General features: G+C 46.4%; 2 protein-coding genes across 4 annotated transcripts in view; both read left to right on the top strand.

Moving 5' to 3' along the window:
* Positions 1-7,326, top strand: part of IFT43 (intraflagellar transport 43) — a 46,456-nt gene extending 39,130 nt beyond the window's left edge. For both annotated transcript variants that reach the window (XM_071426771.1, XM_071426772.1), the window contains 4 exons: positions 2,803-2,875; positions 4,297-4,372; positions 4,713-4,775; positions 5,562-7,326. In XM_071426771.1, the coding sequence (XP_071282872.1) occupies positions 2,803-2,875; positions 4,297-4,372; positions 4,713-4,775; positions 5,562-5,672 (323 nt within the window). In that variant the 3' untranslated portion in view covers positions 5,673-7,326. The remainder of the gene's footprint in view (positions 1-2,802; positions 2,876-4,296; positions 4,373-4,712; positions 4,776-5,561) is intronic.
* Positions 5,580-27,966, top strand: part of GPATCH2L (G-patch domain containing 2 like) — an 85,153-nt gene continuing 62,766 nt past the window's right edge. The window contains exon 1 of one of the 2 annotated variants that reach the window (XM_071426765.1): positions 5,580-5,717. The gene's annotated coding sequence lies outside the window, so the exon portion shown is untranslated. The remainder of the gene's footprint in view (positions 5,718-27,966) is intronic. The other variant, XM_071426766.1, reaches the window with a different exon arrangement.

The following is a 27,966-nucleotide window of genomic DNA, read 5'->3' as shown; positions in this document are numbered from 1 at the left end:
GTTCTTGGTGATAAGTGAGAGCTGAGACACTTTGCAAACTGTACAGAGAGAAGGGAGAGGGATTGTGCTGAAGTGGCACCATGGGAATTGGCAGAGGGAAGAGGCAGTTATGAGTAACAAATGAAATAAAGACCCAAATATTTCAGGAATTATTTGTCCCTGATAGCAGTTAGCCCAGGGACCTGATATTTTCTTAAAATCTGAGACATTTCTGTACTGTTTCCTATCAGTCTCACAGTCCTAAAGGGCATTGCTTCTGCCTAGAAATGGGCAAGGCATCTGCATTTTGCAGTAGGAACAAGCGTGCACTGACCTTGTTGGAGGGACTGGCAGGGGCCTCCAGAGCTTTTCCAGCTCTTCTGTCTGAAATATTTTCAAAGTATCTATAAAATCTTGGAGCCTTGAATTTCTTTTGGAAAGAATTTCTAAGCGATCGCCTGAATTTTGCTAATACAGAGTGGAGGTTGCGCTCTGTGAGGGGTTTAGAAATCTCTCAATGGAGTTCACTGGCAGTGAGATAAAATCAGCACTAGAGAACCAGGAGTCTTTGTGAACCTGCAAAATGGAAGGAACATCACTGAGCAGGGCCCTAAGTTTACAGATTTTTCTAGTGTAAAAAGAGATCAACAGAAACAAAAGAGAACTGGGAAGAGTAGACTCCTGAAATAGCTGCCAAAATGAGCACTGAGTGAAGAAATTCAGTTTCCTGCAAACACCTTTTACATTTCTGCTGTCAAAAGTGGATAAGGATCTGACCTTCTCCGGCTCTGTGGATGAAGACAGCTCTGTTCCCAGGTAGTTTTTAATTTACTTGTGCTTGCTGAGAAACGTTCACAGTCTCATCATAAAAGGATAAATTAATTCAGGAGAAGTTAAACAGTTTCTCATTCCCATGCTCATTTTCCTGGACTTAACAGGGCACCTCTGCACAGAGCTTCATTCCCCGCCTTGGACCAGTCTGTTCCCTCCTTGGTCCTTGTTGCTTATATACAGGGACTTTCTCCCATTATCCCTGAGCAGATTTTACCAGCTGCCTCCACATGTTGGTCTGTCTGTCTCTGGAGATGCTTTTGTTCCATAAGTGCATTTTGCTACAAGTTTTACCAAGAGCTGGGAGCCTCTGCAGGGAAGAGCCAGCGGGATAGCAGCTTCTACCAGGTATTGTCCTCACAAGCAGAGGTGGGGAGATCTCCCCCAAATGTCCAGCGATGCACAGGTGAGACATTCCTTGCACTTGCCTCCTCTGCCTTAGGGCCAGCCTAGGGGCTGTTGCTGCAGTTTCCCTTTAAATGTCTTCGGGAAGTTTGCTGCAGTCGGAGAACCTCTTCACAGGCACCTGCTCCTTAGGAGCTAGAAGGCACAGCTCTGCTGAGGCCGGCCAAGCTGTCACCCCTCTCGCCGCGGCCATGCTCGTGACAGCCCCTGTCCCGCTCAGCCTTCCTCCAGGCAACCAATTAGCGAGAAATCCCACTGTGTGCCAGCTCCGGAGGGCCGCTGCGCCGGGGCCCGGCTGACCCGTGCCCTGCCGCAGCTGGGCCAGGGCCGCCTCCCGACCAGCGGGCGGGGGCCCACGGCGGCCCTGCAGCACGGAGGGCAGCTGGGACCCTGCCGTCTGACAGGCCGCCGGACTAGGGGCTTCTCGGGAAGAGCCTGCCCACAGCCTCGGCACCATGGGTGGGAATGTCTCTCCAGCTCCTGAATATTCATCTCAGCCTGGGCTGAAAAACGGGGCGAAGCCAGGCTCAGCTGCCTGCTGCCATCCAGCAGTAGTGTTACTGTACTGCCGGCAGAGCTGGGAGCAGGCTGCTCGTTCCAGTGCTGAAGCGGCCAGCTCTGCCTGCTTACTGGGCAAGTGAAACCTTTTCCCTGAGCCAAATCAGCTCCTCCATGGTGTGAGGGCTTGGGGTCTCTGGAGAGCCTTTGTGGTCTTGAGTCTTTAAAGGAGCTCTGTATTGGTGTACTCGGTTCTTGCTTTGTGCCTCCAGTTACTTTGCCTTCTCTTTCTCCTTTTTTTTTGCACTAACTTTTTGCAGGGCTTTATCAAATGACAGACTGTGCAATGCTTTCAGGGCCTTGCTTCTTTAGTAGGATGCAAAGCACACTCAGTTCTTCCTCCTGTCCTCAATTCTTTTGTTTCTAGCATCCTTTTTAGTTGGAGTAGCAATTGTCCTTGTGCTGGGAATACCCAGTGACCTTCAGCCATTCCAGTATGACACTGGAAGTCATGGAAAAGTTTTGTGACACTACAACAAGACCTGTGTTCCCTAGTGTTTGTATCTACTGGACCACCAGCACTTCCTTCCTGAGGAAGGTCACAGGCCTCTGCACAGCCTGAGACCCCAAGAGCAGATCCTTCAACATGCAGTTCTATGTGGATTCTCTTAGTTTCTGCCCCATGTTTCATTTTTAACAGAGTCTAGGAGAATGGTGTCTGAATAAATGATAACACATAACAAGCAAATTCTTGTAAGTACATGATGGCAACATAGGCAGCAAGGTTTAGTACAGGTGGCTTCTTTCAGCTTTAAGGTTTCGTTCAGATGCATAGTCCATGGCCTTTAGAGCCATACCTGGATTAATCTGTTCCTCTTGCAAGATTTCTTGTGACTTCAGACTTCAAAGTTTTATTGCCTTGTTTAAATATTAAACAATATATTTTTAATTATTGCTAAATAACCATTTTGTGTTTCCCTCTAATAAGAAACAGGGTGCTTCATATCTGTGAAGCAAGGGAACCTTTGTCTTCAGTGAGAGGAGAGCACAACACTCCCCACTTACCGCTGCTGCTTTCTCTTGTTGCAGACATTCCTGTGATCCCTGACTTGGAGGAGGTCCAGGAGGAAGATCTGGCCATGCAAGTGGCAGCTCCCCCCAGGTAAGAGCACTGCCAGGTGAGACTCTCATCAGCATTGCAAACTGGCTAGTGAAATTAAACCCATCTTACTTATGCTCTTTGGATGTCAGCAGCAGTGCTGTTCAGCAGGATTTGGTGTGGTCTTTTGTGACAGTAGTGCTGCAAGCTGAACAGTGAAAAATTCTTGTTTCCTATTACACAGAGAAAGCAATTGCTGCATATTCTCTCTCTATATAAAAACCCCTACATTACAATAACATATTTGATGTTGCAAAATCAAACTCTCAAAAGCAGGGAATTTCTTGATTTAAGGTTGCCTGCATAACCCCAAATGTCTGCAATGCACATGCATTATCCCACACACTTTAATTTTGATGGTTGTAGGCTGCTTTGCCCTCCACGTTCTATCCTTCTTACTCAAGTGTGTAGTTAATTTGCAAAGTACAGTCCTGTTGTTTGAAGGGGCTGTTGCAGTAGCCTTGGAGTCAGCTCAAGGGAGACCAGAAAGTTTTAAGAAATGAAAGGTTTTGGAGTTTTGTCTTAAACATACCAGGAAAGTCTCCTGTCCTCTAATGGGCCTATTGCCAAGGTCACAGACTGGGATTTCTGTTGATTCTTATTTGGAGGGGTGGGATATCTTAATCCTGGCCACAGATGCTTCTCTCACAGGTGAGGAGTAGTTATTGTAATTACTATAATTATATTGTAATTATATCGCTGTTAACAAAAATAATTGACAGTTTATGTAGTAAATTTAAAATTACTGTGTCTCTCACTGGAATGAATTTCTTTTTCTCTCTCTTTATTTTTTTAATAAAATGATCTGATCCTCCTATGTTCATAGTTTTCTTGCAGTAGAAAAGACAAGGGACTTTCATGGACAAACACAATAAAATTCAATAAATAGAAGCCTTTTCTATAGTGTTGGATCACTTGTGAAGGCAGGTGGTACAACAGTGTATCACCCCCCTACACCATGTTTTTCTTGGAAGGCTACATTTTAGGAAGTCATATTTAATAGCTCTGATGCAGCTCAGACATAAAAAGCCTAAAATCCCTACTATTCTCTAGCTTGTATGGTGTTGCTCTCAGAGGCTCTTTGCTAAGGCACTGGGGCTGTTTGAATGCTCACTATGGTCTTTTCTTTCTAGCCCTTGCACCTAGTCTGTGGATCTTCTTTTGGCATGCTGGTTTCTCTGAGGGAGTCCATGATTGTTCCACATCCTATTTTTATGCATGTGCACACCCTGGTACATAGATTTGTCAATGACTGTTCATTTGCGGACTGAGCTGTGCTTCTGTCTGGGTACATCCATGCTAAGAGTCTGCATGGGGGATGTGGACACTCGAGATGTCACCAGATGACCTGTTCATGCCCCTCTTCTCCTCACATGTGCTTCCACACTGATACAGGCTTGTTCTCTGACCCTTTCTGGCTGCAGTGTGCAGGTGAACCGAGTGCTGACCTACCATGACCTGGACAAAGATCTAATGAAATTTGCTGCCTTCCAGACTCTGGTAAGTGGATTTTGCTATGGGCTGGCCAATGTGAATCCCTCTTCTTCTAGGCTCATGTCATCCTTCACAGTGATACTTAGCTGCACAAAATATACAGCCTTATCATCCAGAGAACTTGCAGTCTCCCTGTAAGTCTGTTCCTTTCTGCAACATGGCTTTTGTACTTCCGTCTGTGAATGATGTGGATATGGTATCTGTTTCTCAGATGAGGTTCTTGCTGTTGTCCTGGACAAAGTGACCCTTATGAGGCAAATGTGGCGATGTCTAGCAAATGTATCTGGTGAAATGATAGTGTTCGTTTTCCTAGTGTCTGTAAGACTGTGACTCTGTATGTTCATAGGATGGGGAGGTAGACCTGAAGCTCCTCACCAAAGTTTTGGCTCCAGAGCATGAGCTACGAGAGGTAAGTCTTTGTTTTGTGGAAACACCAACAAGGTAAAAGCTTCTTGTGTGTCTCAGACTGTACTAGGAAAGGAAGTCTTGTCAGTGGGGGGGAGGAGATGTAAGGAGGAGCTTGTCCAAGCTATTGGAGGTTTGATTTCCCCAGCAGGTGATTTTTAAGATAGATAGTGCTTTCTTGGTATGAATTGATGGCATCACTATGATTGGCCAGTATAAAGTATGAAGGAGCTGGTCAGGAGAACGTGCAAGGCCTAGTATGGTCAGAGATCCCTGCAGAAACAGTGCTTTGTCCTTTGGTGGCCACCATGAGCAACAGGTGGTTCCACAGAAAAGTACAGAGGGACAAATGCAGAAAGCATCTTGGGTTTGGGCAGGGGGTTTTTAAAGCAGGACAGAACAACCTCAATACAACTGGATGGGCAGGAGCTCAAGACTTGTAGCAAAGGATTTCTGCAGCTTTGAACTGCACATGCTTCAGCAGAAGTGCAGAAGAGTAGTGAAAGGACTTCTTTCTATGCCCTGCCTGGGAGTATCTAATATTAACATTATCATCAAATATGTCCTTTTTGGAATTTTAGAACATGAATAATTTTGTCAACATTTTAAAATTGTAGCAGATATTCACATTTCATTCTGGCTAGTATTCCTGCTCTAGACAGCTGAATCTGAGACTTCCCTGGTCAGGGCACTTGCCTTTTGGTTTCTCTCTTTGCTATTCTGGCATTGTTCAGAGAACTTTGGTGGCACAGTAACATTTCAGCATGTTTGTCTTTTTTCTTCTTGGTAGGATGATGTCAGCTGGGATTGGGACCATCTCTTCACAGAGGTGTCATCAGAACTAGTGACTGAGTGGGACCTGGGACAGTCGGAGAGGGAGGACCACCTCAGTCTCCCATAGAGCTCTGACTCACCAGATGTCTCATACATCCATCTCCTGTAAATAGTTAAGCACCTAAATTTTCTATTCACTTGTATTTGAGAATTTATTTCAGACATGAAAAAATAGGACCTTGCTTCATAGAAAAATTGTCTTGGGAGAAGTTTGGGTTATTTTTTAATAAGAATTTTTGTTCTCAAAAGAAATTAAGAATTTTAACACAATAAAATATTTACTTATAAAGAGTCATTCCACCTCAATAGCACCTCTGCAGATAACACAATGGTTGATCTTTTCTCTATGGAAACGCTGCCTCTCTGGAGTGGACCATCATACAATGGAGTGTGGTTTGCACTCATGGCTATCAGAGAAGCTTGGGCTGATATGACTTGTTTTCACAGGACATCCAGGTTACCTTCTTCCTCACAACAGACGCCTCAAGCTGTCAGGATATTTGATTTATATTTCATCCAGCAGCCTTCAGCCTTTCCTTGTTAGTTTAACCTCTCTCTTGGAACATTACCTCTGTATTGACTCAGGATGCAGCACCACCTATTAAACTGCCACTTCTTACAGCCCCTCTTTATACCTTGAGGTTTCCCAGCTAAATTCTGACCAGGCTTAACCTCACTTAGCTTTTGCAATCACATGAAACCACAGCCTGAATGGAGATCGCTTCAGGCATAGGTACTTTGCAAGGAAAATTCTTTCACATACATTTTTCCATGTATGTGAAAGAATGGAGCCTGATGCTCTCAAATAAGATAACTCCCTGGTGGATGTCTCCTTGGAACCAAGTAACTCACTCTTATTGTCATCTAGCTAAAGAAAAACTCATTTTGCTGTTAATACCTTGTCCCTATAGAACCATGGTCATTATTTGCAGGAAACAGTGACATTACTTCTAAACCAAAGTCCTTCAAAGCCTTGCCCTGTTGGAGAGTCTTGCTATAAACTTCTGGGGAGTGCAGGTGCTGGGAGGAAGCTTGCTGTGCTGCTTTTCTTTGCTTGTTTGGTTGGTCTAACAGAGCACTGCATTCCCACTTTTGTGACAGCAGAACAGATCAAATAGCTCTCTGTGAATTCACTACTCTGCAGAATTTCAGGTGAGAGCTGACATGCCAAACAACTTTACCAACAAAAAAGAAGGAGTTGGGTCCCACTCTGGGGCCCCAAAAATAATGGGAGGCTTATCTGTCTTAAGGAAACTAAGCTTTTTACAACCAAGACATCTCTCCTGTAACTAAGAAAACTAAGTGAGGCATTAGCTTGGGAGGTCATTGTACAGAAGATAATCTGAAAGTCTTTCTCTGAGCAGAAAAACCTGTTTTGGTAGGAGCAGAAACTTCACAGCTGCACTAGCATCTACTTTGCTGTGACACTTATGATTCCTGGCCAAAGAGAATTTAGAATGCTTTGTACATCCAGGGAAAAAAAAAATAATCAGGAAACCAAAATAGGTTAGTAAATCAGACAACAAACTAGTCAGAGGAAAAAAAAAGGGTGCTTTGGGCAGCTGGGGACCCTGGGCAGGGATACTCTGGAGTGGGAAGCAGGTGTGTGTGGGCCAGGCTTGTGCCCAGTCTGGGACCTTGGTAACCCAGAAAACACCTGAGTAGAGCTGGAGAGAAGGGCTTGAAAAAAAAAGCCAGCCTCATCTGTTTTATGTCAGGAAGAGGTATCTTTGGTATCTTTGCTATCTTTGATTATTTGGTCTGACCTGTTATAATATAGGCCATGGCAGAATCTTGTGAGAGGGGGCTGAGCTTTGCCTGTCTTTTAGAAAGGCAGACAACATACTTCAAACTCTTTCCTTGTTACTTTTTAATAGATGATTGCCCTTATGGTTTAAAATCTGCTTTATTTCTAGACTCAGTTTTTGAGTTTCATCTTTTGTTTCTTGAGCCTGCTTGATTTCACCTTTCCACAGCCATGCTGTCAGGTCTTTTCTCCTTCAGTATACTGTATACTTCAGTATACTTTTCTCCTTCAGTATACTTGCTTCAGTATTTATGTGCACTGGGATCAAGTTGTCGCTTTAATTTTCTTAAATAAACTTAATAGACTGAGATTTGTTTCCATGTCTCTTCCATTCCTTGCACAGCTGCCGAGGGGAGTTGGGTGTCAGGCTCTTGGCCCTTCTCCAGTAAGCTGTTCCCACCCACCTTCCTTCCACAGTTGTGTTTTAGTTGCAGAGATGGGAAGATGAGTAAGACCTGTTGCTTCTTCTTTCTCAGGTCCTGGTGCTGTCGCACACGTTACTGTTCTTACTGAAGAGGGGCAGTAAGCTGCTCTTTCATGTCCAGGCTTTCATCCACCAGTGTGTATTGGCTATGACAAAGCTGCCTCAGGAACCCACATTTCTGACAAGTCCTGTGGAAAGAGCATACAGGAGAGGAAATGGCAGGTGTAACTTCTCCTTGTAGACTGCAAAGCAGTTGCTCTGGTTGATCCTCAGGTGAGGTAAGAAGAGGGAGCCATTGTCAAAACAGTGTCCCCAGTTCCTAGGAACTCAGATCAGCCCTCTGGGCTGTGCCTGGCCAAGGCATAGAGTAGTATTCCCTTGCTGGTCTCCACAGACCTTGTGTTGCAGAGGGGTAATGCAAGGTACAATGGTCTGCTTAGGGCCACACAACAAATCTTTGGCAGAATCAGGGTTAGAAATTAAGAACCTCAAGTTCCGAATTCAAACATAGCTTTCGTATACCTGGCAATCATTTTCCATCTTTAGTTCAAACATGACAATTCAATGTAGAGCAGTTTTGCTTAGTCTTGGTTCTGCTGTGTACTTACATTGCTGAGGATGAGCTGCAAACCCATCAAGGTGTGTGTGTCAACAGCATGTTTGGCTCAGTGAACTGGCATGAGGTGTCTGCCCAGGGACTCACTGGGATTCTGGGTGGCTGTAAATATCTACCTGCAGATAGCTTCTGGCAGACTCAGAGTTCAGTAGAGCAATACTGGGCAAATGGTGAGGCTCATCACAGATAAAGTAAAAGAAGTGCATAAATGAAAAATTAAATCTAGGTTCTATTGGTTTTAGAAATCTCCGGTTTTGCTTGTAATAATACATATGATATTTATAGGCTTTCTTGGTGGAGATGCCTTACTAGAACACAGTTTGACGGGGGAATATTGGGGCTGAGAGCCTAGGAAACACTGGAAAAAATGGAGGAAATAAAAGCTGAAAAAATGCCAGACCCAGCAACTTTCCATTAAAGAACCTCTTAGAGGGACTCTGGCTGGCTGTTTTATTAAGTGTGATGAAGTGAGTGGAGGTGGGGGGGAGCTCCTATGTTAATAAGCTGGAAAGGCACTGCTGTTCTTCTCTCCAAAGCATCTCAGGGAAAGTGGAATTAATTCATGACATATGCTCCCAGCATCTGCCGCGGTGACCCAGAGTGGCGGGAGCCGAGTGCCAGGCAGTGCGAGCCAGGGCCTGTATCCCCTGCTGCTCTGCTGGGCCTTGTGCAGGGCTGCTGCTGCTGCTGCTGCCTGTGGCTGCTCCAGTGGAGCTCACCCAGCTGCCAGCCTGCTGGCTGGCCTGTGACTGTCACAGCCCGGGCCACAGTATTTCTGCCTCTGGAGAAGGAGAGATGTTCTAGGCTTGGGGAGGGAGAAGGGGATGTTTGGATATAAAAGAGACCAGTTTGAATGAAAGCTAATCCAGTTTGTCTGAAACAGCCTAAATTCCTCCGACAGCATTCCCTGACCAAGATCTCCCTTCTCCAGCCATATGACTTGTTCTGTCTGGCCATGAGTTTTCCTCTTCCTTCTTTTCCACCATATCTTTACAGATGATTTCATCCTCTCCTTGAGAGAGAGAGCAGACATATTTGGTGTTAGATGGGATTTCATTCTCTGTTTAATGGCTTCTGGGAAATAACTTTTCACACCTTATTTCCCCTTGACTGACCCAAACCACTAGTACAGAGTGCTGTGGTAATCTTTGCCTGTGCTTCATGATCTGCCCATGAGCTTTCCCTCAGGAAAGGGCATCCAGAGCCAGCTCTCCAGGCTGCTCTTTCTGCAGCCACATCCTTCCACCTTTTTGGACAGCTTCGTGAGATACAGGACACTTTAATGGCCTGGAGAGCTGACAGAGCCAGGAGGAACTGGAGTGGTGGGTGATCCCCAGGCAGGGCAGAGATGGCCCATGCTGCCCACATGCTCTTTCAGCAACTGCTCCTTGCAGTTTCCCCACTTGTGCTCCCTTTTGAAATGTGGTGCCCCAGTCCTGGGCTGTGCAGGGATGGGGTCTGTGCTGAGTGAGGGCCAAGGCAGGGCAGCATAGGGGATCCACAACTGAGTGCCCTGGTGAGACCAGTCTTCTCTGGGCTGTGCTTTATCCAGGGGGGGAACCTGCACTCCTGGAAGTCGCAGCCTAGGAAGGACCCTGATTGATTCAGTCATGAATGCTGTGTGGCATGGATGGCCAGAATTCCTGAGCCCACTAATCCCTCTGCCATGATCCCTGGGGAGATTTCCTCCTAGTGCCCTGTTACTTGCATCTGCCCCAGAAGGCTGCTCTGCACAGACCTCACTGGGGCCACAACAGCTCCATGCCATGGGCTCTCTTATCACACTCCATCTCCTGTCACTTTCAGGACCACTTCATTATCCTTTTATTAGCCCTCTTCTCCTGCTTATCATTATTAATAATCACACTGGATCAGCTGGAGTGCTGACAGCTGCCCCTTGTCTATTCTTTCTGTCTATTTTAATCCTGCCTGCTTATCTGAAATAAACCTGATCCTTTTTCTTTTAATTAAAGAAATTTGGTGAGCCAGCCCCTCCTCCATGCAGAGATAGGACTGATCACACCAGTGATACAGAGGGAGCAGGAAAAGGGGCAGATTACTGGGTGACAGTGTTTTCCACAGCCCAAAGATATGGGATGTCAGAATAGAGGCTGGAAGAGATTGAGGCACATGTGCTGTGAGAAGAAACGCAGCACTGGGTCATTGTGAGGTACTTATTTTGGGGTCTCTGTGTCTGATCCAATGTATTGATGCAGGGCTGTGTGACTACACTGCACTAGTGCAACACAAACAAGGGAGGTCTGTTCACCTCTCTCTCTTTAGCGTGGGTGGCAATAGCAATGCCAGGCTCAGAGCCAGTGTGAGTGGCCAGGGCTGCTGGGATCACTGCAGTTCCTACAGGGGTAGAGGAATTTGTTTTTCAGTGCTTTATAGTGCTGCCAGAAGATGCAAGTGCTGGTCTTCACAGTGATGCTCCTGCTTTGTGCTCCCACAGGCATTGCTTCCTGGGGCCACCAATCTCATTCTAGACTCTTAAAAATGCCTCACTGGGCAGTTTGCTTGAGTTGAAATATTTGTGATGTCTGTAGAGACAGGTCACTCAAGGAAGGGCTGTGCAAATAGGCTGGGAGAAAATTGTTGTGCTAATTCACACTTTTATGAACCCATAAACTCAAATCTGCATTCATTGCTATCTGCAAAGTGACTGGAGTGTGGGCTGAAATGCTTAGAAAGTGTTAATCAGGGGTCCGTAACAAAGCAAAACGCTCTGAAGTGCAGCAGCAGGAGCTTGGCCATAAGCAGCAGGAGTATTCAACCTTAGTGCTAAACAGGCCAATTCCTTGGCTCTCCAACGCTTCATTTCAGATGCTCACGTTGCAGGCTGACTGAATGCGTATGTACCCTCTGTACAGAATATGGCAGCTGGCTCAGATTTGTGGGGCTGTTTCACCCGAGAGGCTGTGGGCCCAGGAAGGGTATAGGGCAGAACTTCCTGATGCTCAAGTGAGAGTGTAGCTTTGAAATCCTGTCAAGCAGAGCCATGCTGGCTTCTGTCCTTGTGCTTCTGTTGCTTGTGAGTATTGCAGCTGACTGGGATGAATGTTAACCTGCAATTCAGATGTTGGTGATGGAGCTGCCCCAGTACAAACCCATGTACGTGGCTTTGCTGATAATTTAAAAATATGTGATTCTCTAGCAGTCACAGGCAAGAATTGTGTATGGTGATATTTATGCTGTTGCTTCTATGTGAAATGTCCTGCTGCTTACAGAAAATCTCTTCATCATTACTTAATGTTGAACAAAATGTTTGGAAGATGAGAACATGCAGGATTCACTTGCCTAAACTGATATACTGTTAATTGATCAGCTTTTATTATCTAACCCTGTTCCTTCAGCAAAAATCACTCATGTTTTGGACCCAAGTAAGGAAAATTCTCAGGATGGTTTTTTGGCCCTGAAATGATGAGGAACACTGTATTTGGTGTTGTGGAACATTTTCAATCAGCCAAAAGAGATGGACTTGGTGTCCATATGATAGACTGAAGTCTTACTCTGGTCATTATCCTGATCGGCAAAACTACTCACAAAGCCAGGAAAATGCCTTGGGAAACTGCCAAAGAATTTGATCCAGTTCAAGCAACCTTCTGAGTGCCTGGAATTCCAAAGCCAAATTGGAGCTAAGCCCATGGCTCCCTGTGGCCTGCGAGGTTGTATGTGAGGATGGCTGTAGGCTTGGTGAATCAACCTCATGGGCAATAAATGGGCAATAATAGTTCAGGCTATGGTAGCTGTACCTGAGCTCATGCTCAGCTAGTCCAGATAGCAAACCCCATCTAACCCAGAGGGACAAGAAACAGCCTAGACTTGCCCTGCTGAGCGCTGTAAGTCCTCTTCTCTAGGACCTGAGCTAGTTCCTTTAAAGCCTCTCTAGTATTGGCCTCTGTATTGCTCTATGCCCCACAGATATACTCTTACTCACTTCCATGGCTTTCAAACCATAGTCCCCAAGACTTAGGATCCTGCATGTCCCTGTGCATAGGGGATTGGATGCTCTTCATTTCATACAGAGGGACCAGAATTGTAGGCTGATAATTCAAGTTCTCCAGCGTCCCACAGTGAGACTGTGACACAGCTAAGAACCAAATCAAGCACCTCTGAGCATCCATCCAGTTTCACAGCCGCATTTCTTTGCCAACTGAAATTATGCACAAGGCCAATATATTTGTTTATTTTGATTTTCAGCCAAGAGCTGGTTTCAGGCTATGGATCTCCTTCCAGATGTTCATAAACACAAAGTAAATCAATATAGTCTCTGTACAAAACATCTTCCCCAGGAACAGCACCAGAACACTGCCCGCCTGGTAGTATGCCCACTAAGATAGGAAACTGTAATCATGTCCTGCAAAAACTGCTTTCTACCTTAAGGCTGCTCTGCTTATCCCAGAAATAGCCAGGGAAAGGGATGAGTTGTGAATGAGCCTGACTATTTTCCAGGGCAAACTCTGGAAGTCTGAAGCCATTAGGGCTCTTCAGCCTCCTGTTGTCTCTCTCTACAGAGAGAGTTTTTCTGCTAAGTTCAGCAGAAGATGACCATAAAATAGGGATGGAAAATCTCCACGCTGAAAGATGCATAGGCCATCAGTAAGGCTTTGGTAAGTCATACAGTGGCACGCTGCCTTAAGGTTAACCAAGGAAATGCAGTGGGGTTTTTGTTTGGTTGTTTGGTCGGTTTCTTAAGTCACATGGTGGTCAAGAGCCTTAACCAAGGAAATGCAGTGGGGTTTTTGTTTGGTTGTTTGGTCGGTTTCTTAAGTCACATGGTGGTCAAGAGCCTTTAACAAAACTATGGGCCCTGCCTGTTCCAGGGCCTGTATGCTCTGGGATACCCTTGTCAGAGGGTATCCCAGCCCCAGCATAGTCCTTAATCAAGTGAGACTGGTTGTGGCACTGTCTGTGACTGCTTCTTGTGACATAAAACAGGCAAAGAGAGAGCTCTGTAAGATGTCTATGCATGACATGCAATTGAGTATGGAGTTTGGAGGATATTTGTTCAGTAAAGGCAATGTCACATTACTCAAATGTACCTGGAATAGTTGTGGGGGTCTAAAACATCCATTCTTAACTTGTCAGATAAACAGGTTTTTTTTTAATAAAGTGAACTTATATCTGTGTCATACTGCATACAGGCCTTTCCTTGGGTGGAGAGTGTCCCTGTGCCATATAGAGCATACCTATATCTCACCAGCTAAGCAGGTTCTGTTTTGTTGGGCCCAGGGATCTGTTTGTCTATCAGTATAAGGTGCATATGCACCAGTGATGGCTGGGGTTGGAAGTATTTATGGCAATTAAAATGTTTTGCCTGGAAGCTGTTTTGGGGCTTTTTTGAAGTGAGGATTTTCAGACTTCAAGGTGTTAACAGCCCCACTAAACGGTTTTGTTTTTTAATTGCAGCAAATGACTGTGGAGCCATTAAACATTCGCCTCTCTGCAGTTGTTTCTAAGCCCTTTCAGTCCTTCTTCTATTTATTCTGTTTAATTCAGTCAGGTAGCTTCGGGGCAGTGAAGATCAATACTTTACTTTGATAGAAAAGAGTCAGGTTTGAAACATAGAGATAAAACTGACACATTTTGTATAAATTTAATTAAAATGCACCTTTAGTGGGTTGTTGCAAGCACAAAGCCAGCCCTCCATCTAGCTATCGCTCTGTCTCACTCTCTGTCTCTCTCTTCCCTTTCTTGTTCCTAACAGGAAGATCTCTAAATCTCCCTCACCAACAAAGCACCTCGTTTTATGATTTTTGTCTTGAAAGTTTAGCACTGAGGGAGCAGGATAGAAGAGATGTGAAATTCTAAACAGACCTTCTGCTCTCTCTCTGGTCCCATTCCTTTTGGTGGTGGTGGCTGGGGGAACAGGGAAGGAGCCAGCTCCCCAGTGGAGAAAGGAGGGGGAAGAGGCAATTTTTAAATTTTTTTTTTTTTTTTAACCCAGCAGATTGGATACCCTGGGGCACTTTCTGTTTGGATCTGTAGCTTTCCTCCATTCCCGCCCCCTCTTCTTGCTTTGTTAAACTGAGAATTATTTTTCTGACTACATGTGCATCCCTGATCCCACTAGGACAGTGCTGGCTACATGTCAGTGTCTTTATTCTCTCTTTTTCCTGCCCTGCTCCCCCTCATTTCTTCCCTCTTCCTCTCTCCCTAACCCTGCTGCCAGTGGGCACATTTGTCTTGTGTTTTATAATATGGCCCCTTTCACCCCCTTTCCCTGCATCTCTCTCTCTCTCTCCCTCTCTCTCTCTCAATCCTGTTTGGCTCAGTTCATTTTTCACTTGAGTGCCTTTCCTCCCAGACTTCCCTCTGCTCCAGCCTCCCTCTGCTCAACACCAATAAAACACACACAACACAGGTAGAACAAGGTGCCAGGGCTCAGTGTGACAAACGACTCACACACCACTCAATAACCAGGGCTGTAAATTGCCCTCTCTTCATCCTCTGCTGCCTTCTGGGGACAGCAGCTTGGCTGGGCCCTTGCAAAATGGGCTGTCCTGATACAGCGTGGGATTGGGAAGCCCAATGGGAATTAGACACTGCCACCACCATGGCAGAGACTTTTCCAGTGCTGTCTTTTGGGGTTGTGGGATTTAGTGTCTTTTATTCACTCCCCATGGGGCCATGCAGCCCAAGGGGCTCCAGAGACTTGCTGGAAAATGGGGGTTGTGCCACTAAGGGGTGCGAATGACCTGCCTGGCCTACACACCACCTCTTTAAGTCATATTTTGTGGCCAAGAATTTCAAGATTTGTTCCATCCATACAAGCTTTGGGAGGGTTTTAAAGGGAAGGATGATTCCTGAGGGTCTCTGTTCCTGAGCTGGCAGCTCTGACTGAACACTTTCACCTCTGAGAGCAGGGCCTCCATGGCTGGCGTTCCCTGTGTCTGCACTAACCCAGCTTAAGTACCTCAGACACCCACTCCCTACTTTTGAGCCATAGCCTGGCCTTCCCTGGGAAACAGCACTGCCCTGGCTGCATACTCACCTTGCACACTGTGCTGCTGCAGTGCTCACAGCTTGGAGCTGTGCACTTGTGTTCAAACAAACTTACAGGAGAGAGAAGTAAACCACCACCTGAGAAAAAGAGACTACCTGTCAAGGAACAGGCAAGGGCAAACAAAGGGTAAGAAAATAAATGTGAACAGCACCTCTCAGAAGCCATCAGCACCTGCAATTGGTTCTTCCTGTGTCTTTGAAAGCCCCATATGCTTGGTACATTATGGATGGTGTGGAGAAAGGGAGCAAGAGGACACTAAGGATGTCACTGGGAGAGGCTGGACAGAAAGAAAGGAAAGGATCTAGAAGATAAGAAACTTGACCCTCATACACAGGCCAGGTGAGATTCTGAAGAAAGCTGAAGGACAAAGAGGCACAGCTGCATATACTGAAGCAGCAGCAAAAATTAACCTGCATGATGGGGCAAAGGAGAGGTGGTGTCTGCTTGCCTTTCCACGACCCAGGTGATCTGGGTATGTGTGTGGCTGTCTGTGGGTCAGCATGCAGGCAGTGCCCAGCTTGAGGCAAAGCAGGGGCTTTAAGGCCCAGCAGCAGAGAGTGATGTACAGCTACTGCACAGAAATTTACTCTTTGAATTCCATTGTGCCTGACTTTAGCTGTGAAACTACAGTTGCTGTGAATTTTACTTGAGAATCAGAAGATGCTGTTCAGGTGGTGCCGAGTTGTTTCACAAGATGCAGAGTGGGGTCCATGCCCAATGGATTTCAGGTGCCAACCCCTCTTGTCTTAAATAGTTGCCAACTCAGACAGGTGTGCATGTTTCCTGCTACTGGTTTCATTTGGCTCTGGGATGCCTCACCATCTCTCCCTGAGTTAATTTGTGGCAGTAATATATGTAGAACATCTAGCCTTCTACTTGCAGGAGGCTGCATTTCAGCTGTGAGTGAGGAGTGTATTTTGTAGTCTTTTTACTAGTGCTTTAGCTTATCAGTGTAAAAGGAAAATATTCATCTTTGTATCGCCCTGTGCCTCAGCCTGTACTGGTGTCTCTGCCCTGCAGCTCAGGCTGCTCAGTTTTACCAGCAGTAAAAGCAGAGAGTTGCCTTGCTGAGCTAAAGCATGATGAGTTAACTCCGTCAGTTTGTCTACATAATACCGGCTGGAATACAGTTCAGGTTCTGCTGAGTGATTCGTGGAGGTGTGCTGAGGGCTGGTGTCCCGGGGAATGCGCCGGGAAGGAGCGTGCCGCTCAGTGCGCGTCTGCAGACCGACAACTCTCGCGTCTGCTGCCTTTAATCATGGCAAATGAAAGTTTCTAAACAGCGGAAGGTGCCAGGCTTTGTGTTCTGCCACCGGAGCTGCCTCTGCGCCGCCGTCAGTGCCGGTAATTGCAGACAGAAGCTGCTTTGTGTTAAAGTGGCATCGGTAATTGAAACGGAATTCAGAATCAGGACCCTGCAGGCACCGCTCGGTGAAAGAAGAAATAAAGATCGTTTGGGTCACATCTTTTGTAATTTGCGTTTAATAATCGTACCAGGAGGTACATACAAAGGGAGAGGAGAGATAAGACACAGCCCACTCCCCCTCCTCGCTCTGCCTTGCAGCCTTCCCACGGAATGGAGGAGCCTGGTGGGAACCCCGCGCTCCCCCCGTCTGGGCTGGGTGGTGGGAGGGCTGCCGGCTCCCTCCCACCGCGGCTCGGGGCCGCTTGCGGAGGCCAAGCCAGAAGGAGAGAACGGCTCCTTGGGTTCCTGTTAAACTGGACGCTCAAGTTCTGGTCTTATGGTTAGGCTGAGGATTTATGGGCCCAGGTGCTGGCTCTTGCCAGTGGGTCTGGTTCAGCTCTGAGCATCAGAGGGCCCTCCACTGGTTTGCAGTTTCTGAGTTTCCCACTGCAATGGGATCCTTTTGGTATCCTTTGATGGGCTTCTGCAGTTATGCCTAAACAAGTATATTCAAGAAAATGCAAGCTGTAGGATGTGGCTCATGCTGAAATGTCCCAAATTTCCCCCACCACAGGACAGCAAGGCCTTCTCTGTTCTTCTGCTTCTGAGAAATGGAATATTGCCTGTGCTCCCCACAAATTTCAGCCAGGCTGTGCCTGAGAAGGCACAAGGCTGGTGGGCACCAGCACTGTGCCAGGAGCCTGCCTATGCTGAAAAAGCCCTAGTACTAGAGCCTGTGCCCTCGAAAATGCGTTTGTGTGGATGCAGCCTTGTGGTTTCCTTCTTGACCTGTTTGGTGCATGACTTTTGATCTCAGGAAATTTGAGTTACCAGGGAAAAGCCATGTACTAATAAAAATATTGCAGAGGTGCTCAGGAGAGGACTGTGGTAGAAGACACAAAGATCCTGTCAAAGATTGTGAGGAAAATGTAGGTGCATGCTGAGTGTAGGTAACTTCTGTTCTTTTTGGCTTCATGCAGTGCTTAGCTGATGCTTGTTTTGCCCTAAAAGAAGACAGATGCAGTCTTTCTTTCCTTCATATCAAAGTGCACATCAGTGTTTCTGCTGTGGCCAGTGCTGTTCCCTGTCTGCCTTTTAGAGCAGGATAGTGGGTTGGATGGCCCTTTGGACTAAGCAGGTACAGCCTATTTCTCTCGTGCTCCTGGCAGCTTGTCATGGTGTGCTTCTGCTGTGCTTACCATGCAGGCTGGGCTGAAGGCCCCAAAGAAGCCACAGCAGGGTGATGGTACGGACCTTCTCTTTCAGCCTCATACTGATCAGGCACATTCAGCTGTTCTGACAGTGCCCAAAGTATGCACTCATACGTTTCTGCTCTGAAGAAGCATCTTCATCATTCAATACAGGGTTCTCCTTAACCTAAGGCCCTGTTCCTGAAGGAGCTAAACCTGTCAGATACCTCCACCAAAATCTCTGGGGTGGTCGAGACCTATGATGTGTCATCTAGAATATGAGAACCAAGATGATCTGGTTCTATGATCATATAGTCTTCTGATCTGTCTGTGATTTCCCTTAGCTTTGGCTCTGTTGAGCCTTGCTGTAGTGCAAATATAACCCAAATTTCTTCTTCAGTAAAAAAACCCAGCAACACTTTTATTTCTTGTGCCAAATCCAACCACAGGAAACGCATACATAAGAAATGGCAGTTTCCATTCACATATATTCCATTTTGGTCATTTTAAAACCCAGTGACAAACCCTGGGAGCTACTCTAAATCCAGATGAGATGAACACAGATGCAAGCAGAAACAGTCCATTCCACCCTTGAATAGTTGATCTCTTTACCAGAGATTTCTAGTCCATTATGGGGAACAAACTACTGCCTGGGCTTATTTCATGCGGTGTACGTTTTCTCTACCATTAGGCTTGGCTCATGGACAGGCTTCATTGTCACTTTTGAGGATACAAAGGAGACGTTTCCAATGTCCAGCAACTCCCCTGTGCTCTGTATTGGTGCTGTAACCTCATGGTTTCCTTTGTACACAAACTCTGCATTTCTTCCTTAAGCTGCTTCTGGCAGCTCACCATTTCACAGTTCTTGCCTATGGCCAGGAAGAGCATCATCTGTCAGCTACATCTGGAGCTGCCATCCTGCCTTCTCCCAGGGAGCCCAAGGGGTTCTTTCCAGAGGGCCAGAACAGCAGTTGTGACAGGATAAATTTAGGTTGGGAAGAGGTACCTTGACTTCTGCTAGTTGTAATTGCAAGGAAGAATCTTGTTAAATTTTGAGCCAATATCCTGACTTTTGTTTAGCCTACAGAAGGCTAAACATGACTTGGTGTCCTCCTGCTCAAATGTTGTTAGTAAGTACTCAGAAATAAATACCCAGACACCTGGAATCAGATGAGGGAGAGTATCTGAAAGAGGTAAAGGAAAAGAGTGGTGGAGAGTGTCCAAGCTCTGTGTAACTACATACAGACACCCAACCTTTCCTTCTGCCTGAGAAACTAAGGCTGAATTAGCCTTGGGTGCAGAATGGAACTGCTGGGGATGTCCCTAATTGGCTGAGGCAATCCATACATGGAACTGTGGATGCTTTGGCCTTTTCTCTCCAAGCCTTCCTCTCACTTCATGCATGGCAAGGATTTAGCAAGCATCTCCACATTAATCCTGCTCCTTGCCAGCATTTCAGGAAATGACAGTGTCCCAGCCCTGCAAAGATACACAGGTGAGCTGCACTGCTGCATATGCATGGCCTTCTGGCTGGGCATGTATGTCCTACAGTGTCATCAGCCATGGTGAGGTGCTGTGGCAATACTGCCCTACTACTCTCTTTTCTCCTTGGTTCCGACTCAAATCCTCAGGTTTTGGCATCTCCACACTCTTCCTCAATGGAGAACTAGAGATCTGAGGTAGGTGGTCACACTTGGGTGATAGAGAGAAAACAGATCTTGAAGAAGAAATGGGCCCTTCAGGCCTTACCTGCTTTAGTAATGTTTTTGGGAGGCAGTTTTTGTGGACCTGCTGTTTGGCCTTCTGTCAGCTGTGTCTCCTTTATGCTGTTTGTTAGAGCTCCTTTAGTGTCTTGTAGAAGATGCCGTTAGGAGGAGGAGGCCACAAAACTGTTGAAAACATCTTTCCTGCACATCTTTCTCATGCACCCCTTCCATCACTATCCATCCCCACACAGGGATTACATCTGCACTTCCCACACACTCACCTGGGGACCCCATACACCCACACCTACACACAAATGCACCAGAGTCTTATTTTCTGTGTTCCCTGACCTTCCTTTCCTCTTCCCATCTGTTTGTTGAATAATTCCTGGCTAAATAACTTTCTCTGGGCAGCCCCTGGGCTGGGGCACAGGGACTTGCCCCCCTCTCCTGCCTGGCTGTCCAGGGGGCCTTTGAACATGTGTTTCTGGGAGGCAGACACCAGCTGGCTGGGTGACATTTGCATAGTCAGCTAAAAGCCCATGAGCTGAGCTGGGAATGTCTGGAGGAGCCTGTGGCAGGATGGAGGGAAGAGGGAAGCGCTGGTCAGCTCGAGGTCAGCTGGAACAGATTTCTCAACAAACAGACAGATGGTGAAAGGAGATGAGGGGTGGGGGGAGCATGCAAAGGCTCCTACATCAAATATGTTAGTCACTAAATGCAGTGTAAGTGACCAATCTGCCTATGGGCATGGCAGTCACCATGCTGCTTCCTTCCAATCCCATGGGGTGGATGTATCAGGTGAGCACAGGCTCTCATTGCTCTTTGTGCAAGGAAGGGGAACAGGGTGGGCCATGGAGCAGGGAATGGGCAGGGAGAGGCATGGGCCCCTATGGGGTCCCAATGCTGTGAAGCAGGAGCTGGAGGCTCCATGCAGCCTCCTGCAGTGAGCCAAAGGGGCCCTGTTGCCCAAGCTCCATCCAGGCACCAGCAGGGCTGCGTGACTGTGAGGACTGACCCCCAGCTTGTCAGGCCACACTGAGCTCACAAAGCATCACCCAGCTGGGCAGGTTTGGGACTTGCATTTGCACAGTCCCAAGCACAAGGTACTTGCATGGTACAGATCCCCCCATCACTGTTGTTCCTGCCTGCTGTTTGCCTCACTTCCCCTCCCTACTCCAGCTAATTTCATTGGACTGAAAATAATAAAGCAATCTGTATGGTTTTGCTCCTACAAGGACATGTCTTTGCCATTCCAAAATAACAGCAAAACATATTTATGAGCCCCTGTGCTGCCTTTGCCCTCTCTGCTGATCACTGTTCCCGGCTGCCTGCCTGCTTTCATGCTCTTTTCCCTCTGCACAGCCCATTCCTCAGGACAGAAAATACACTTTATTTTTTCATCCCACAGCACCTTTTGGAGCACTGGAGAAAAAAGCACTCCCTTAGCATGGGAATTACTCAGGCAAAGAGAACTGGCTTTTGTCCCCAGTGCTTAGAGTGGCCACAATTGAATACTTCAGGATAAAAAGGCCAGGAAACGCTATAATGGACAGTTAGGGGCTAAGCTACCCAGGGATTGCTGTTTTCCTCCTTCCAAGGTGTTTAGCAGTTGCCACATGTCCTTGACCAGAAAGGTTCAAAAATTACTTGTTCTCTTTAAAATCCTGGGCTTATATCCTCCATGTACCACTGGTAACTGCTAGAGGCTAGTTATGTGCTGTAGTATGAGGTATTCCCATTACATACCCCGTGGTTTTTTTTTTTTTATTCTTTAGGAGAAATGGAAATGCAATGCATTTATGTAATTTTTAATGCACTTTGACTTTTACTTTTTTTCCCTAATGCTGTTGCCTAGATGGTGCTAAATCCTCTCCTGAGGGATGCAAACACATGTTACACATGTTCCCCAAGCAGACAGATGTTAGGAATGCGTAAGGAAGTCTGTCACTCAGGCCAGCTAGAGCAGGGAAATTGCACATAAACGCCTTCTGTGTATGATCCCATCCCATGTAAAGTGGGTCTTCATGTTAAGCAAAATTGACTAGGCTCTGATGGCACCAATAAGCCTTAATTGACCTGGTCTCACCTGGGACCCATACCCGGGAGCTTCATTTAAGCTCAGCTTGGGCCACTCATCACCCTCCTGAGCTGTGTTATAGTTCTGCCTCTCTCTAGCTTGGCCTCATTTCCTGATCTCAGCCCTAGGCTGCAGCAGTATCTTCAGCCCTAGCTCTTGCTGCTCCTGATGGGACTCCCTGCATGAAGCCTGGGCCTGGTTCCTCACTTTGCCATGCTAGGGCCATGGGTGGGCCCTGTAACCAGCACTCAGCTTTGCCTCCAAGCACCTGCTCCAGTTCTGCAGGACCATGCCTTGATCGGTGAGGACACTGTCTGTGCTGGGATCATCCTTGGCTATGATCTCATGCCAGAATTTCCTTGTCACTTTTACCTTGTCCTGGCTTAGCTTCATCAGCAGCCTCTTTATGATGATGGGTTTTTTTTGGAAGCCCAAATAATGGTAAGTAATCTCTTTTCTCATAATTATATTCAAAGATTTCTAGCAGGCTAAGGATGGCTGATTTTCTTTTAGAAAAGCATTTCTGACTTTTCCTCAGTTTCCATTCCTTTTTGATCTTCCAGTTTGGTTTTTTCCCTGTAGCCTGGAGATACTGATGGGCAGAGGCCCCTAGAACAATCTAGACTGTTGTGGGCATTGGTCAATGGTATAATTCTCTGCACTCTGAGCAGTAAACACAGACATTCCCCGACTGCTCAAATCCAGCCTTCAACTTCTCCAGTTAACTGTAGAGCTTTTTAATGTAAGAACACCTATCTGGAAGAAATGGATCTTATCTTTCAACACTGCCTGAATTTCTAACCTATTCAGTACTTTTTTTAACCCATAGTTTCTTAAATAATTGACTCCACTGAAGTACCAGGTCATCTTAACTCACTTCAGCTCCCTTTGCATTTGATCTAGACGTCTTGTTCTGATACACTGGGAATGAGCAAGAGAGATGTCCTTTGCAGTCAGGAAAGTGTCATGCATGCCTGTTACAAGATAGAAATAGTAATTGTTATTAGAGCTCACTATATATGAAGCAAAAGGAAATGTACTGCCATTGTTTTTCTCAAAAAGTCTTGAATTTGGTCTTCAGGGCCTTATTTATCACTTGGAAATATTCACATGCCTGTTGGGATTTCATCAGAACATTTGCAAATCCCCCAAGTTTTCTGAATTCTCGCAGAGGAGGCTCTTCTGTCTTAGGTGTAAGTTATTCTGTTGTTCTGTGCCTCATGTTTGCCCTCTAAAGAGGGAAGAGAAGTGTTCAGTGCAAGTGTCCCATGCAACCATCAGAAAGCTGCATTTGTGCTGTGTGGGGAAGTGTGGTGGGATGCAGCAGGGCAGAAAGGGGGCTCACCACACAGGCTGTTCTCACCTGCCACTTGTTCCTGTTTGGGTCAGATGTGCTCCTCAGTCTGAATGTACCTCTGCACTCCACTGCACTGTCTGAATTACCACGAATGAAGTATGCAGGGAAAGAGAAAGTGAGGTTGTGCCAGCTCTCTCTGCATACACACATGCACACCTTATCCCAAACCCTGCCAGCTCCTGGTAATCTGAGTGCTTTTGTACCTCAGAACTTAAATGTGTGCTTCCCACTCTATGGGCAGCTGCTGCCAAATGCCCAGCTCATGTTTTGTTTTATGAATCCCTTGCTTCTATGAGGCTTTATTATTATTATTCTTTGAGCTAAAATGGATCCATGACCTTGTGGGACAAGGACACCGGCCTGGCTGGCAGTGTACATGCTTTCTTGTGCTTGCACTCTCCCTCCCCTCCACAATTACTCTTCATGCAGCACAGAAAATAAAGCATTCCAGCAAAATATGACTGCCCCTCTCAACGGGAGGTCACCAAGGCTTGGGCTAGCACAAGAAAAAGAAAGCCCAGGGAAAGAGCTGCTGCTTTTTGATTTACGTGCTGGCTGGGCAAAAGGAGAGGCTGCTGAGTGCAAGGAAGGTACTACAGCAGCTGCTAATTGAGTAATCACAGCTCAGAGCTGTGGAGAAGGTGGCAGGAGCAGCCAGAGGGACCTTCTCTCCTGCCTGGCAGGAGCCCTTGATTTCTCTTCTTGCCATGGGTTTGAGAGCAACAGGACAGGTCGATGTATCTGGTTTGTGACATTGCATAGCACAGTTGCTATGCCTCTGCCATAGCCAAGTCTGCCCCTGCATTTGCCTCTTTTCCTCATGCTTCCTTTAAAGCCTTTCTCATACCTGGAAACTTTTATGCACTAGTTGTATATCTGAATAAACAAACCCTTTTCTTGGCTCTGTGTCCAGCCCTTGGTGCAAAGAGTTGGGAAGTTGAATAGCTTGCCTTCTCCCTGTGCTGGACATGGGATGCTCATCATGAGCATGCCCTTATGCACACTCCACCATCTTTTCTGTTCACATCTGGACACTGGGGTTTTTGAGGCTGAATTCAGCAAAAACTAAAATCACTCCTTCCTGCAGCTGAGTGCAAGATGCTGCAGTTGCCAGGGTTGTGCAAGGGGGATATGATATCTCCTGGTATGACTGGGCTCAGACAGGGACCTGCTGTTCCTTGCTCCTGCCTCTGTCCACACTGAGCTGGCAGCCACTGAAGTTCCCGCCTGAATGTGAATTTCCAGGCACAAGTTCCACATTGCCACTGAGGTGAACATCATTTCCCAGCCCTGGTAATAATCCATTCCCCCCATGCTGAATCATATCTCTGATCCCAGGACCATGCTGGAGCTCAGATAGCTGCAACTGGAGAGGCAGGGTGTGGGCAAGACCAGACCTGAGCCCATGCCTTTGTCAGTCTTTCTGAACTCCACAAGTCTGGCATAATCATTCCCTGAATCTGAATACCACTCCTCCACCTCCTCCATGATGAGCAGATATTATTGTGATAAGCCTGTGTTTTTCTCATACTCTGGAGGAAGGCTATTACTGCACTAGTCAGAGCAACCAAGATATTTGTTTCTGGCTGTGAGGGATGCTCAGAGAGGGAGGACAGGCAGAATCCCTCCAGCATCACTAGAGGTCTCTCTTTATCTGTATGTGCTTGTCTGCAGGCCAATGGGAGAAAAATACACTTGCTCAGAATAATTTCTTTATCTGCTTCTTGACATGTCACAGCCCTGTAGAGCATGCAAGCCCAGGAAGTTATAGGGCTGAGTTCTCCTTGGCTCAGTTTCTCTGGAGAGTGTTTCTGTCTGTCATCAGTCTTCTGCTGCTCTTCTCTCCCAGGCCCTTCTCAGCTCTTCAGGGCTCTTCAGCTGGATGGCATCAATAGCCCTTTACCCTTAGTCAGCCCATCCCAGGCTCCAGAAATGATTTGCCAAAACCATGGTCTGAGCTTTCTAGGATCTAGTGAAGAGCTGGTCCTCTCCTGACTCCTCACCCTCTGGACCAGCTGTCAGCAGTGTCTCAGCTTGCCCTGCTGTTCTCATGCCTCTGTAACTCCTCTGTGTGCTTGATGGGTGCTGCAAAGTCCTCCAGCATCCCAGCAAAAAGCACCAGCAGCAAAATATTGATGTTGTTTGGAGTTGACAGCAGTGGAAGGAGGGAAACTCTGTGACTGGTGCTAAGATTTTTGGATCATTGTTGTCTGCTTTCCAATGTCTCGCTTCATTGCAACACTGGTGAACCACATTCTCAAACAAAAATTTGCTTTGCAGGCTACTTGGAGCACAAGGCCTTCTCAAGGAGCTAGAGTATCCGTTTTTACGAGAAGCACTTTGGTCTGAACACTGTGGCTTGTCTTCCATGAACTGTTCAGTGGCAGGCAATGAGCCACAGCATGGTGACTTCAGGCACAAGCACTTCCCTTCGATGTGAAGGCCTGGGCCCAGCACTGTGATGAATCAAGCATCAACTGCTTTTTCAACATAGGAGGGAAGTTTGCTTCTATATTGTTTTCTTTTCCATATGGAGAGATATGGAGCAGCCATCACTATGGTGCAGGCAATGCCACAGCATCAGGACCCCTGCAGCAGTTCTGCAGAGTGATTTTGTCAAGGGCAAGAGTTACCCAGCCAGTAACCAGACTCCTAGCAGGCAGTAGCTAGCCTGGCCTCGCAGGCACTGGACATATCAAAAGCAGCCTTTGGAGTGTGCAAGTAGACTTCATGTGGCTTCCACCTCTACCCTGCTGCATGCTGAGCATGTGTCCCCTAAATAAAATCACTAGTAGCAGGGGTGAAGGATGTGCTGCAACTTTTCCTAGCTCTGCCCAGCTCTTGGGCTCAGCTTGTTATGCAAGGTTCTCCTTTATTTTCTTCCTTCTATTTTTCTTTTTATTTTTTAAGGTGAGAAATGGATGAACCGTTTGGGCTTAAGTAAGACATATAAGCATGAGGTAGACTGCAAAGCCAGACTGCTTCTCAGGGCTCTGTCAGTGCTCCCACAGTCTCTTCTGAGACTCTCTTACTGCTGGTTTAGCCCTCTTCACTGACACAGGCTTGCAGCTCTGGAAGCCCAGACTAGCAGCCTTGCTGCCAGCCCCCAACATGACCTGTAGCCCTTGGTGGCAGTGATTCAGCAAGACAAGCCATGTGGATCTGGAAATCTAGGCCTGGTGGTGGGAAGTGAACTTAGAGAATCCCTGCCATGGCCTAGAAAGGTGAAAGTACTGTAGACACAGGTGGTGCAGTCTGCTTGCATGTAGCTAAAGATACTGATTTTGATATACTACTGGCCCTTTGGAAGTCTTTTAGATTAGATCTTTGTCTTGTTTTGTATTCATCAACTGCTCCCCCTGATATATCCTTGCTAAACTTCCACTGAACAGAAAGATGGACAATTCATGACATGGCATATGAGAGACTTGGGAAACATGAAGAAATAGAATGTCTGCAGCTTTCTTGTGATGCAATTTAACTTCTGAGCCCAGCAAGACAATGGTTGAAATGACTGGTCATTCATCAATTGTTTCATTTTTTTACTATCTGCTCCTTTGCTCTCATGCTGTGCTAAATGCCAGAAAAACCAGTGAGAATGTAATATTCCATGCCAGGAATATTTTCTAAGAGGAGCTAACAAGTTCCTGTCTCTCATAGATAATAAAGGTAGACATACTGGAGTCCTGTTCCTCATGGTGAGGTCCTACCATCTGCTTCTCGTAGCTGCATGTGAATTGATTATTTTTATTCTATCCCTCTGGCAAATTTGCAAAATTGTTCACTGCTACCTTTGCATCCTGCTGTGGGTTCTTCTGTGAGGAGTACTGCAAGGTGAGATGGAGTGAAGTGTTCTGAATGCTGGAATCCTGTAAGTGTGTGAGGCCTGATGGTGACAGTGACACAGAAGCCTGCCTTAATGCACTGAAGAGGAGAGAAATGATGCAATAGCTGTGCACTGCTCCTCTGTGCTTGTTCCTGGAAGGTTGAGATGCAGTGGACCAGATTTGGTCTTGCTGGGTCTCTGCAGCTCAGAGAACTGCTCTGAATTAGGAGCAGAGTGGATGTTGAGATGTGCTACTGTCATTTGTCTTTCTGATAGATTTTTCTCTTGGATAATCTTTGAGAGAGCTCAAAAGGAGAAAAATGATTCCTAGGGCAGCGTTTCTTCTGCATACATGTAGCCTCACTCAGGTCAGCATTGGGCACGTTTGCAGAATCAGTCAGCTTAGTAAAGGCTAAGAACATAAAGTAGATCTGCAGAGGAGTGGGGTGCTTTGGTTTCCTGGGCAAGAATTCAGAGAGCCCACTGTGTAATAGCCAGTCCAAACATACCTCAAAAAGAACCTCTGGCAAAACATTGTCAGATGGTATCCTTCACTGTCCTGTGGATTCCAAATTTGGTGGTTTTTCCTACAGTATGCATGGTGAAAGAGTCAGTGCTTGAAATACAAAGATCATCTGAATTTGTGACTTGGGAAATGGACAGCTTCCCAAAGAGGGAGAAACCAGTACATTAACTGAGATCCAAGACCCAGAAAGGGTGGACACAAGGGATGTGTCACATCAATCCTTTTTAACATGGTGCACTGGTACATAAAACCTGGATATATTTATCCTGTGATCTCTCATCCACCAGGGAACTGGAAAAATTACCAGATATATTGTGAGCTGGGGAGAGGATTGTCACCCACAGAGCAGGCACTTGCCTTTCTTTACCTGCTTTCAGTGCAGTGTGGTTTATGCACAGGTGTATTAATATACCTGTTA

This window comes from Agelaius tricolor, unplaced genomic scaffold (genome assembly GCF_023055355.1).
Source record: "Agelaius tricolor isolate 1412-34295 unplaced genomic scaffold, bAgeTri1.0.p SCAF_5, whole genome shotgun sequence".
Lineage (NCBI taxonomy): Eukaryota > Metazoa > Chordata > Aves > Passeriformes > Icteridae > Agelaius > Agelaius tricolor.
This window is presented reverse-complemented; position numbering and strand designations above follow the sequence as displayed.